This window comes from Trematomus bernacchii, unplaced genomic scaffold (genome assembly GCF_902827165.1).
Source record: "Trematomus bernacchii unplaced genomic scaffold, fTreBer1.1, whole genome shotgun sequence".
NCBI classification, from domain to species: domain Eukaryota; kingdom Metazoa; phylum Chordata; class Actinopteri; order Perciformes; family Nototheniidae; genus Trematomus; species Trematomus bernacchii.
In genome coordinates this window covers 161,088-173,507 of record NW_022987571.1, presented here as the reverse complement: position 1 = coordinate 173,507, position 12,420 = coordinate 161,088, and the positions used below count along the sequence as shown (strand labels likewise).

Sequence of the window (12,420 nt, the reverse complement as noted above, 5' to 3'; positions counted from 1 at the left end):
ATGTATTATCTGTGTTATCTGCGAGACATCGCCACAACGCAACGAGTCAAAATTCTCCGCTATGTCCACTGCAAACAGCGCTCTGCATGTCCGACTGTTCCACTGTCTGTGTGTGTCTGTCAACGCATTGGTCCAATCACATTCAGCATCCCGTCATTCAGCGTTTTTTCCCCCCACCAACAGTCTGCGAATCAGAGGCACAGTAGGGCGGGTCTTTGCGGAATGCGGATGGGAAAAATGCGTGTGTGTTTAAAAAAAAAAGTCAGAGCGAGAGTTAACGGCTCATCTAGTTGCATCTGCACTGTCTGTAGCTAGTAGCCTAGTTTCACCTACCGGGGTGGCATGGGGTGGCAACTGCCACCCTAAAAATAGGCCTTGCCACCCCAGCTGCCACCCCAGTTGGCAGCTTTGTTTTGAAAGAAAAGTTGTGGCTCATCGGACATTTATGAGAGAAAGTCTCTAATGTCCGAGTGCAAGTGAATGCAGTACAAGACGCACGTCTTGTAACCCCTCCCCCGGCCCTGATTTCATTTGAACGGTACGGCGTCGGCGCAAAACGAGAAGCATTCGGACCCAAGTACTGAAGGAATGAGGTATTTGCGGTCTACAATGACAGAGAAGAGACTGTCAAGTGTGGCTGTACTCAGCATTGAATGAAAACGCACTAAAGCTGTTGATCTTAATAAGTTTGTGAGGCGTTTTGCTGAACAAAATGGTAATCACCGCATTAAGCTGTAATAGACATGTCAACTTGATGCTCTGCTCACGGATGAGCATACACAACTGTTAAGATGATGACCTTACGTGTGTAAATATATTTTTTTCTTTGTGGGGGTCTGCCCCCAAAAAACAGTTTTAAGTCCTGAGAAAGTCAAATAAGACGGTGTGTAAAACTTCACTGCCCAGCCACAAAAAAGTAACCACTTTGATTTAACTAGGCCAGTAGGTAAGGACATTCCACTGGATGAGGAATAAAAGAATGCATGACTGAAGTGATGGAGACCATGTTTGAAGGCAAACAAAAAGAGGAAATAACAGGTCAAATCAAGCAAATCCCCCTCTCAGATTCCACAGCAACCAGAAGAACATAAATACTGGCTGGTGATTTGATTAATCAGCTTTGTGATGGAATAAAAAATGCACAGTGCATTTCCTTAGCTGTGGATGAGTCCACTGACAATGCTCAGTTGCTGGTGTTTGTGAGTTTTTATGATGAGGCAAAGGTGGAGTTTGTTGAAGATGTGTTGGGCCTGACGAACCTCAGTGGACACACAAGGGGGCAAGACATTTATAAAGCAATAATGGGAATGCTCAATGAAAGAGGGTGCAGCTGCCTTTATTCATAACTGTGCAGCTCTTACACTGCGACTCTGAGGGATCAAGCACAGACACAATAACAATGAAAACTGCTGCATACAGATTATTTTAGTTTTTGCAACCTCGTGTTAAGAATCTTGTTGCAATTGTTTAAAAGTTTGAATGACCGTAATAAACGGACCTTTGTCTTATTGAAACCATTTTTTTGGACCTTTAAGATTTGTATTTGAGTACCCCTGCTCTAGTGTACTACATTGTGCCAAAGGGATGACATTGTTGAATCATAACTGGGTGTTTACAGTTTATTTATTTATTTGGTTTGTTATTTTATCTTTTCTTGATTACCATTTACCTCTTTTATGTATTTGTTTATTTATTTATTTGTTGTTTTTATGTTTTTGTTTTGTTTGTTTTTTAATAACAAATGTATTTTGGATGGTGGATGTAAAAAGATAGCCTTTTATATTTGTCTTATCAAATATGACATACAATGTAAAATAATAATAATATATATATATATATATATATATATATATATATATATATATATATATATATATATATATATATATATTGTAGTAATAATGATATAATCTATTTATAATTGTAAATGTATATTGTATGTAGATATACATTTAGATGTACATTTTGTTAAAAGAAAAAAAAATGTTAATAATTAAGTTTTTGGGAGAAGGGGTGGGATTAAATAAGTGTAAACTTCTTCCCACCCCTTTTCGGATGTGTAATTAATTAGATAGAACATTTGTTTATATATAATTTGTAAGTCAATAATATTTTTGTTTATCAATTTGACAGTATCATAATTATCTTGTTTCATTTAATTATTATTATTATTATTTTTTGTGATATTGTTTACACGTTCGAAATAAATCAAATCAAATAAAAATTCAAATCATATTAAGTTAAACCTATCTATTTCTTTCAAATGTATTACATAACATTTTTAATTTTTTGTATTGAAGCTCATGGTTTGTGTGCTGTGGATACATAATTAAAATATAACCATTACATTTAATATGAACTAAGAAGGTATTGGTATTGTAATGTTTTTCTTTTTTAACGAACAAAGAGAAAACCTTTAGAAATTCTAAATAAAGCAGTACAGTAACTAGGTACCTTTATTTTAAATTAGTTTAACATAATAAAATATAAAACAACCCTTAAAAGTTAACCATTGCAGTATAACAAAATAATTAAAATAACACTCTAAATTAGTTTTAACATAACACAAAATAAACATTATCATAAACTTAATACAATACATACATATCATATATATAAATAAATATCAGACTATACACCAAACTATTAACATAAATAAGTGTCCAGTGTCCATGCCTCTGGTGGGGGGGGTATACATTTGTTTATGTCCTCCAACCACTGCTCCTTTGGCACAATGTAGTTCACTACTCCCTGTACTGGCTGTGTCCAGTGTCCACTGTCCCAAACCTCCCACACCTTCACACGTGTTGGGCAGTACTCTGCGGGTCAGTGTGTGGCTGTATGGAGCAGGAGCAGGACTAGGAGCAGGAAAAGCAGAGAGAGGCTGGCATTCAGAGCCTGTGGAGCAGCGACCAGGACAGGAACCTGTGAGCTCACTGGTGTAAATATCATGGAGCCCAAAGGTGGAGCAGGGAAGAGCTACAACACCACCTGTGGACCTGAGGGTGGAGCAGGGAACAGCTACATCTCCACCTGAGGGCCAGAGGGTGGAGCAGGGAACAGCTACATCTCCATCTGAGGGCCAGAGGGTGGAGCAGGGAAGAGCTACATCACTACCTGAGGGCCAGAGGGTGGAGCAGGGAACAGCTACATCTCCACCTGAGGGCCAGAGGGTGGAGCAGGGAACAGCTACATCTCCATCTGAGGGCCAGAGGGTGGAGCAGGGAAGAGCTGCATCTTCATCTGAGGGCCAGAGGGTGGAGCAGGGAAGAGCTGCATCTCCACCTGAGGGCCAGAGGGTGGAGCAGGGAAGAGCTACATCTCCACCTGAGGGCCAGAGGGTGGAGCAGGGAAGAGCTACATCTCCATCTGAGGGCCAGAGGGTGGAGCAGGGAAGAGCTACATCACTACCTGAGGGCCAGAGGGTGGAGCAGGGAAGAGCTACATCACTACCTGAGGGCCAGAGGGTGGAGCAGGGAAGAGCTACATCACTACCTGAGGGCCAGAGGGTGGAGCAGGGAAGAGCTGCTCCACCTTGCTTTGATGCTTTGTGATCTGGAATGGGACAACAGCGATGTTTAAGTTTAGGCATTTATTCGAAATTATCTTTCATAAGAACTTTTAAAGTAACGTGGAAGTTCCCAGGGATTCGAGTTACAAACAGGCTTGAACCAAATGCCTGTCTCATTAAGGGCAGAAGGAGACTGTGGAGCTCCCTCAGACCACCGTTAGCCTTTGGTGAAGGGAGGATTTCAATGAAGACTTCAGTCACTTTAGACAATTGACTTTTCGCCTGAACAGGGACTTGAACCCTGGACCCTCAGATTAAAAGTCTGATGCTCTACCGACTGAGCTATCCAGGCTTCGAGAAGACCACCTCCTGGAGGAACTGATCAAGTGAGTTCCAAACTGAGGTTCCTGAAGACTCAGTTCAGCATTAGACCTGTTTGTATCAGAGACATCTGTGGCTAAGTTTAAACGAAGGTGTCCCAATAAATGGGGCCTTAAGAACTTTTAAAGTAATGTGAATGTTCCCAGGGATTCTAGATAGGAACAGGCCTGATCAAAAGAAAATGTATGACGGTTTTCTTCTCCATATTTTGAATGTTGGTCAAGTTTGTCTCTTCTTTATTGCTAATACAATACCCTGGAATAAGCATTCACACAACTAAAACATATGAAGTGCCTTCAGCATATTGGTGACACATCTGACTCTATGTCCACACAGACAGTAAACCCTTTATTCATGAGTTCATATAACTATATTGGGTTCATTGTATTCAACTAAACCTAATAAACAGCTATACTCTCAGTGTGAAGAACTTAAACTTTTGAGCATTCCAACATTTTCACTAACTGTGGGTAATCTCATCGGTCAGCTATAGTATCTTGTTGTCCATGGATACAACTCCAGTAACACCAAAGGGACAGTCATGGCTGTTTGTCTCCACCTAGTGAGAGGCAGGTGTTATTACAGTGTCAGGCCTTTACCATTAAAGTTACATACATCTTTGAATGAATCTATTGTTTTCTACATCTGACATTTAAGTAGTTTTGTTTTATTGTAAAATGCCTTTTATGCTGCTGTAACAAAAACAATTTCCCAATTTGGGCTCAATAAAGTACGATCTATCTATCTATCTTTTGTTGTTCAACCATTACCATAACTTGTTTTGTCTATGTATTTGAAACATTTAACGGTGCATTTCTTTTGTATTTCCAACTATAGTAAAACTGACGCTATGTACTCTATATGATAAAGAATGATATATCACTTAACTTATTTTGTGAATTTAACAGATTTCCTTGTTAAACATGATGGACGAGCTTTAATCTAGAAGTGAGTAATAAAGCCGTGGGAAGTCTTTGATCCAGTTTACTCTTCTTAAGCTGCAAATAGATGTTCTATTAGAACTCTTCTGAACTCGTGCAGTTCACTGATACGAGGTGTTTTTATGATTAAAGTGGGACATTTCTGCCTCTGATGGCTCGGCATGCAGACACATGGATCCAGTGGGGATGTAATGAACAGACGGACTGCACCATCTTTCAGAATTCATCATTTCATTTCTTCTACAAACAAAAGCATACTTCATCAGAATAATTTAAAAGAACACCGAGTTCTACAAATGTGAGCTTTAATAAGGGTACGTTAGAGAGAACATGTATTATACCTATGGCCCAAAAAAACAGCTTCAACACAAACCTGTATGAGGTCAACCTGTTGTGTAGCAACATCAAGGAGGCCATTCATGTCTGATATTTACATTTGGTTTATAGTGATGTCATTTTAGTTTCTAAGATGTTGCCTGTTACGTCACCAGACTTGATCCTGTGCTAACATCGTGGGAGAATGTTGGAAATAAAACTTAAACATTGTTTGGATTCACTGTGATCTGTGGATACACACAAATGTTGTTGAATGTCCTTAAAACAAAGATCCATCCACATTTCAGCAGTCACTGGAAAGAAAACTGTGCAGGTGTACAGTCCAGAGAGGAGGGGGTGTTCAGCAGTAGATGGGCTCCGGCAGGGTGGGGGGGGTGTAGTCCTCCTCTGTGCAGACATCTGCAGGCTGCCAGTGACACTCGATCAGGGCGTCGTACAGCTCCTCACTCAGCTCCATGAACTTCCTGTTGGCCTCCACCACGTCCAGCTCCGGGCTGGGGTCTGCAGCACAGAGGTGGGGGGGGGGGGGATACATCAGATTTAGTGACTAAACAATACAGGCTCACACAAGCATATAAAAAAACCATTATCAAGAATTATGACTGCCCCCAAATCACTTATGGACCTTGTATTGTGAGTGTTATTTTTATTTGCTGTCGTCAAATACAAATATGGTTGGCGTGTTTTACTTTGAACAGAGCTAAGCTAGCCCTCGGCTTCCAGTTTTTATGCTAAGCTAGGCTAACAACGTGCGTACTTTAAAGACAGACGAGAGATTAAAATGTATCTGAACGTCTCACTCGGACCTGTGTGAAGTTAAGCCTTTATCCTAAAACTAAATATCTTTCATTTTGCTTTGCGTTTGCTATATTGGCTTCAAATATTATCAGTGATTCAAATGTCATTGCTCATATTGCCAAACACAAAACGGCACTCCTGGAGGAACTAAATAAAAAAATACTGCTTGAAATATTCTAATTCAAGCGATAAAGATATTTAGATTTACAATGATCAATCTACTGAACACTGAAGCACTGAACAGTCCTCTGTAGTTCTGTGCTGCTTTAACCTGCCATCTAGCCATCGTCATGCTCTGTAATATTGTTTTATTACCATTTACAGTGATTCTCTATGTTGCATGTTTTTTATTATTTTATTTTAAAAAGGCAATTCGTTTTTAGGGTGACTTTGCAATATGTGCAGGGAATACCAATGAAAGATAGCCTAATGGCCCATTCTGGGGCATTTACAGAAATGTATTTTAATGTGCACTGTCCCTGTTAAATAAACTAATAAATCAAAGATAAATAAATCAAAAATCAAACTGTCACAATAATAAAACCCTAACACCAACCTTCAATACCATCGTCCGGAACAGGTTCGGTCTCCTGAAAAGAGAACATGTTAGATCGATTCAGTCTGTGATCAGTGAGGATGTGACGGCTGTTTAACAGAGAGAGAGCTCACCTGGGTGGGGGTGTACTGTGAGTAGTCATACTGCTGGTAGTTGTAGCCATACCCTGCTGCTGCATTGGGGTCGTACCCCCAGGAGGGGTAGTACCCGGGGTAGGCCTGCTGCTGGTACTGGCTGTACTGGTCGTAGCCGTTCCTGTACGCTGTGCTGTAGCCTGAGCGTGGCTCTGACTGCTGCTGCTGCTGCCGGTTCCTTAAACTCAAGAGGGAGGGACACACTGTTATACTTCACCTGTCATGTGACATGGCATGATTAGATCTAAAGCTGCGAGGACTCACTTGTTAGCAGCCAGGCTGAGTCTCAGAGGCTTGGAGCCCAGGCCCACCGCACCCTGACACTCGTCCAGCGCCCGCTTCTGCAGCCGCTCGTCTGGGAACTGCACGAAGCCACAGCCCCTGCACACACAGGCACAGTTAGACAGGGGAAATGATCTTTTGACAGTATATTGACATCGAAGAAGCAACATTGCTCCAAAAAGGTCTGACATGAAAAAGTACAAACTTTCTGTTTAAAGACAAAAGTCCTCCTGCTGTTTTCTGTTGACAGATTCCAATAATTTGTTTACACCAGGCTTTTATTTTGGAAATAGGACAGTGCAGATGACGTGAGTTGCTTGACGTCATGAATTAGAGTTAAAGGCTTTTAAATGTGCACTATTATTATCATTAGTATATACAAATGAGGTTATGCTTCTTTACCCTTTTCTGTCCAAATGTAATATAAACGACATTTATAATGAGATGATTATACATTTCAAACCCAATGTAAAAGTAAGGGCTGGCAGCAGTAGTCGTGTCGTTCAATGGTTTTAAAGGCTGCATTAAAGTAAATTCACGTCTTTTTCTGACTTTATTAGACTTTTCCATTATTCGCATATTTCATGTATCAATATTTTGTGAAATCCTTACATTTACCGCCACAGATTTGGGGAAATTGGTCCGTGCGCAAAGCATTGTGGGGATTTTAAGACCGCGGAGTCTACACATGTGCAGCCTCGAAATTTCTCCAAACGAAGTACGCCGGGCTCGGTAGAATTCCAAGTATGCTGGACATTGGAACAGTCCTTCGGCGGCACTCGATGACGTAGTATGCTTGACATAGTAGGCTTGAAATAGTGGCTCTGGAGCAGCTTTACTCGACATTGAGAAACACCCCCTGTCGGTTGTTGCCTCTTTTGAATGACGAATACACACCACCGCCGCCTGCTGGTAAGGAGAGTTATTGCCACTCACGCATGCGCAGTTCGTACGTGCTACTTGGCCGTCGGCTGAAGTCTTTGCGGTGTGTTCCAGTGCGACTGTTGGCCAAGACGCAGGAGACATGAGGCGACACAACAATCGGGTCCGTCGGGACGTGTTCTTTGGTGTCAGATTGGTGTATTATTTTTTAATTTTTTTAATTTAACCAGATAAAAACATTGAGATAAAATCTCATTTTCAATGCTGACCTGGCCAAGAAGGCAGCAACGTTACACATAACACATAACACATAACACAAACATATAAAATACAGAGAACATAACTAAGGAAACAAAAGAGGAAAAAGCAGTCACTACATTGTGCACATTAGGACAGTAAGAAAGTTACACTACAGCTGGTGGTAAAGACTTCAGACAACTTCAATTTAAAACATGATATTGAGACAAGTGCCCTCAGTTTGAGGCGTGATTGAAGGTCATTCCAAGACCAAGGACCATAATAAGAAAGACTCCTTTTTCCAGCCTCAGTCCGCACAGCAGGAACCTGGAACCGTATAGGGGCCTTTATACGTTTTCTCTATTCCTCGGTTGCTCTCAGCAGCTCGACAAATAACTCTCGAGGAAACTATTAGTCCTAGCCTTAAATAATGACATCCCAAGATTAGGGATGGGTACCGAGCCCCAGTATTAAACGGGCCCCGGGGCTGAATTATTAAAGACCGTGGTACCGTTAAGCTCCGACGTTATCGGTCTTTTTATCGGTACTGGAGACATGTAAAACATATACGTCATATATATTATTGCTACACAAACATTATATTGCAGTTTTAGTGTCGCCAACTCTGTTTCTAATACGCAAAAAGACTGCAAAATGCGTTTTTAGTATTTTAGATCTTTCCAATCCAGACGAGAGATCTCTCTCCCCCGCCTGTGTGCGAGGGGGCGCGGCAGTTTACACACACGCAGCTGCTACATGCAGCAACACACACACACGGAGGAGATGGCGGAGAGAACACGCTCCGAGGTGTGGTTCAACTTTAGCCGTCTCGATGTGGACAATGCTCGTTACCTAAAGTGCAATAAGAGTTTAGCATGTCAGGGCGGGAACACGAGCAATTTGTCTAAACATCTTGCAAAAGTGCACCACGTTCAGACGGAGAAATGCACCGGGTTCGACTGTCTCTCTAGTAGCTATGTAGCCCCATCCACGAGTAACGTTTCCACGTCAGGTGTTATGTATGCTAGCAGCAACACACGGAGCTAACTCAATGATTCAAACATGGGTTAATGATTAGAGGGAACTGAGTTATTTAGTTTGTTAAAGTTTCAGCCATTCTGTTCACAGTTCTGTCATCAGATTATTTAATATGATTTGTTAAAACGTTGTTGTTTCTTTTGATGTGAAATATTATGTATTTAATTTAAATAAAAAGCGATGTTAGTTTTGTTCACAATTAGTTTAGTTAGTTCACCTTATTTTTACCTTATTTTTTTCTCCAAAAGAACCGATAAAAGTACCGTTAAAAGACCGGATCGATAAGCGGTATCGATAAAAGTAGTAGTACCGTTAAAACCTTAACGATACCCATCCCTACCCAAGATGCACGTTACCTCAATTGGAAGGACGGATCAAGTTATCATTAGCTTGTAAAAGGAATCTTGAGTGTATGAAATGTTAGACCTTTTTATAGAACTAGTTTACTCCATTGGAAGAAGTTTCAAGCCTGGGACAAACACACATCTTCTCCATATAGCGTGGGGACATGTTAATACTCACTTGGAGTTGCCCATGCTGTCCAGCACCACTTTTCCTCCCCGACAGGAAGGGTAGCGGTTGTAAAAGTACTCATAGAGCATCCCATCATCCACTTCGGGAGTCAGATCTCCAACAAACAGAGAATACATCTGACTGCAACACGAGGGAAAACAGAGGTCAGGTTTTTGTCAACGAGAGAAGGAATCATTTTGAAAAAAAGGTCATCTTTGATTTCCTGCTTTATAACTCACCCACTCTCCTGTTTCCCAAAGGTGGCTCGGTTTAGCTTGAATCTTGTGGGCTGTGAGAGAGAAATATTAATGAAATATTAAAGTCTACAATGTCATTTCTCAGGAGTCTAAGCATCGCTACTGTGTGATCACTCTACATACCGGATTGGCTCCCGGTAAGGCTTTCCCGTTGATTTTGCGGAGACACCTCTCAGCCGTGGCCTCATCCGTCATCTCCACAAAGCAGTACCCCAGAGCCCCCCTGGGTGAAGACACACTGTTTAACGTCAGAGTAGAACGCGTCCAAAACTGACAACTGCTACAGATGTAGTTCTTACCCAGTCATCTTGTTGCGTATGATGCGCACGTTCACCACCTGCTCCCCCATGGTGGAGAAAGATCTGGTGATGAACTTCTCATCCATGTAGGTCTCCAGCTACACAGCCGCAGGGAAACATTAAAGAAGTTAGGAGATCCATTAAGGTCACTTAAACTGGTGAAACATGTGGTGGCCATGGTTATTTGTTGAAATAAATGTGTTTAAAAAAGTATTGTGGAGCTGCAGAGATATTAAATCATATACATTTATTCTATGGACTTGAAAGCAGGCACAGATTCTATGCATTATTTTATTTTTTAAACAAACCATAATTATTTACTTTATTATCTCCTGATAATGAGAATTATAATTGCTATAATTGGCTCCATTATCGTGACTGTAAAATTGGTCATAATAATTGCAATTGTAATACTGACATCAAAGCGGCAACATTGTTACAGTTTAACTGTCTATATCTGTAGAATATGTCAGACATTAAAAAAGTAAAAATGTACACAATAACTTCCTGTTAAAAATAAAAGTCGTTCTTAAATTGTCCGCAGAGAAATTCCCTTCATTTGATAATACAAAGCTTTTATTCTGAGATATTTGCAGGACAGTGCCGTGGAAAAGTGAATGACTTGCTTTGCTTCATAAATTAGAGATTAAAAAAGAAATACATTTTCCTACATCCACACAATATCAGACTGAGGGTTTAAAACAGTGTCTCTGGTAACCTAGTCCAGGTTTGACTAATATAACAATTCATGTAAACCTGGTCTAATCTGGCCTAAATGGACACTCCATTAACATGACATTAGTCCCGGTGGGCCTTTCTGCTGAGAGCTACGTGTTGCATTAAGTTAGTGTGAGCGGTTAACCAACACTAAACCCTAACGTTAGCCCAGCTACTTCATACAAGGGGTTAATCCACAAACAAGCGATATTATCTGCTGGTTTTCTTGAAGGAGTTTTGTATCACATCCATACAACGTACGTAACGTAGCTAACACGGTGGTCACATTAAATTATTAACCGTAGTATAAAGTTGTAAAGTACTCACGTTCCCCATCCATAACGTGCTCATCCTGCCGCCGAAGAGGTTAATATTATAATGTGAAATTAGAGTTTTAAATAAAGCAGCAGAAGTCAGGGCTGCACATGCTAAATTACGCAGCAGAGAAGTGAAGCAGGAAGTACAACAACAGTACGTGCTGACGTCACTCCAACGTCCTGGTTACGTTTTTGCGTCAACAGTTAGCGCTGTGTGTTTAATAATAATAATAATAATAATACATTTTATTTATATAGCGCTTTTCACAACTCAAAGACGCTTTACAGTATGAGGGAGGGTAGACAAACAAGGACAGGCAAACAAATAAATATAGTAAAATAAGATAAACAAAAAAAAGGCAGGTTTACTGGTCTGAGAAAGAAAACAGTTAAACAAAGGTACACCATTTCTAAAAGTACTAATACAACAATGAATGTAGGAACACTTTGTTACAAGTAAGCATTTCAAATCCTACTTGAGTAAAAGTAATCAGATATTAGCTGTCAAATGTACTTGACACAAGTAAAAGTACAGTAGGCCTGGAGTAAATGTTCATAATTACTTTCAACACTGCACATAGTTTTTACAATGTGAAGAATCCACATTTTAATATAAACCTTTAAATAAATGTCTTTGTAAAAATGCTATTAAAATAATGGAAACTGAAACACTTAAAACTGATATCTTTGATGATAAATGCCTTTTCATCTTCACTTGGTTTGTCTGTAACACAATATTCATTTGTTTTCCTAAAATGATTACAAGGTTAGATTGGTCTGCATTTTAGTTTGTGATTATTCTTTATTTTTCAATGCTAAAAAGAAAGAAAGAAAGCACCAGTGGTGCAGAATGTTGCAGAATATAACCATATGGATATTTCCTGCTTCTTCTTTCAACATGCAGCTGAAGCTCCTGTTCATCTATTCATTTATGAAGTAGCATAGAACTATAAACTCTCCCCTCTTTAATTATACACTCTTGTACTCCTGAGATATTACGGTACCTTAATAATGTATTTTGTACAGCATTATGCTAATATTTGAAACCTGTCTAAAGACTAATGAATTGTTGCCTTGTGTGTGCGCCTGTCTCTTTTCATTTAGCATGCAACTACATTTTTTGTAAATGTTCACAAAAAATATATACAAGGTACTGTATATACACAACTGATTTGGAAATACTGAATCCTTCATGTTATATCAGAAGTCAAATGGAAAACA

General features: G+C 40.0%; 1 protein-coding gene and 1 non-coding gene across 4 annotated transcripts; both read right to left on the bottom strand.

Annotated features, from left to right (window-relative positions):
- Window positions 1-3,790: 3,790 nt before the first annotated feature.
- trnak-uuu lies at window positions 3,791-3,863 on the bottom strand. Its single transcript has one exon. It is a non-coding gene; the product is annotated as a tRNA-Lys (tRNA).
- Window positions 3,864-5,047: 1,184 nt separating this feature from the next.
- LOC117479219 (tRNA selenocysteine 1-associated protein 1-like) lies at window positions 5,048-11,367 on the bottom strand. 3 transcript variants are annotated; one of them, XM_034126239.1, is made up of 9 exons: window positions 11,210-11,367; window positions 10,166-10,263; window positions 9,990-10,104; window positions 9,849-9,898; window positions 9,619-9,750; window positions 6,922-7,038; window positions 6,637-6,841; window positions 6,524-6,557; window positions 5,048-5,670 (listed from the first exon to the last, which is right to left on the bottom strand). In XM_034126239.1, the coding sequence occupies exons 1-9, from the start codon at window positions 11,231-11,233 to the stop codon at window positions 5,510-5,512; spliced, it is 936 nt and encodes a 311-aa protein (XP_033982130.1). In that variant the 5' UTR covers window positions 11,234-11,367; the 3' UTR covers window positions 5,048-5,509. The 3 variants fall into 3 exon arrangements, with proteins under 3 accessions (XP_033982130.1, XP_033982131.1, XP_033982132.1); XM_034126240.1 differs by having other exon boundaries at window positions 6,637-6,835; XM_034126241.1 differs by having other exon boundaries at window positions 9,990-10,089; window positions 11,210-11,356.
- Window positions 11,368-12,420: the final 1,053 nt, after the last annotated feature.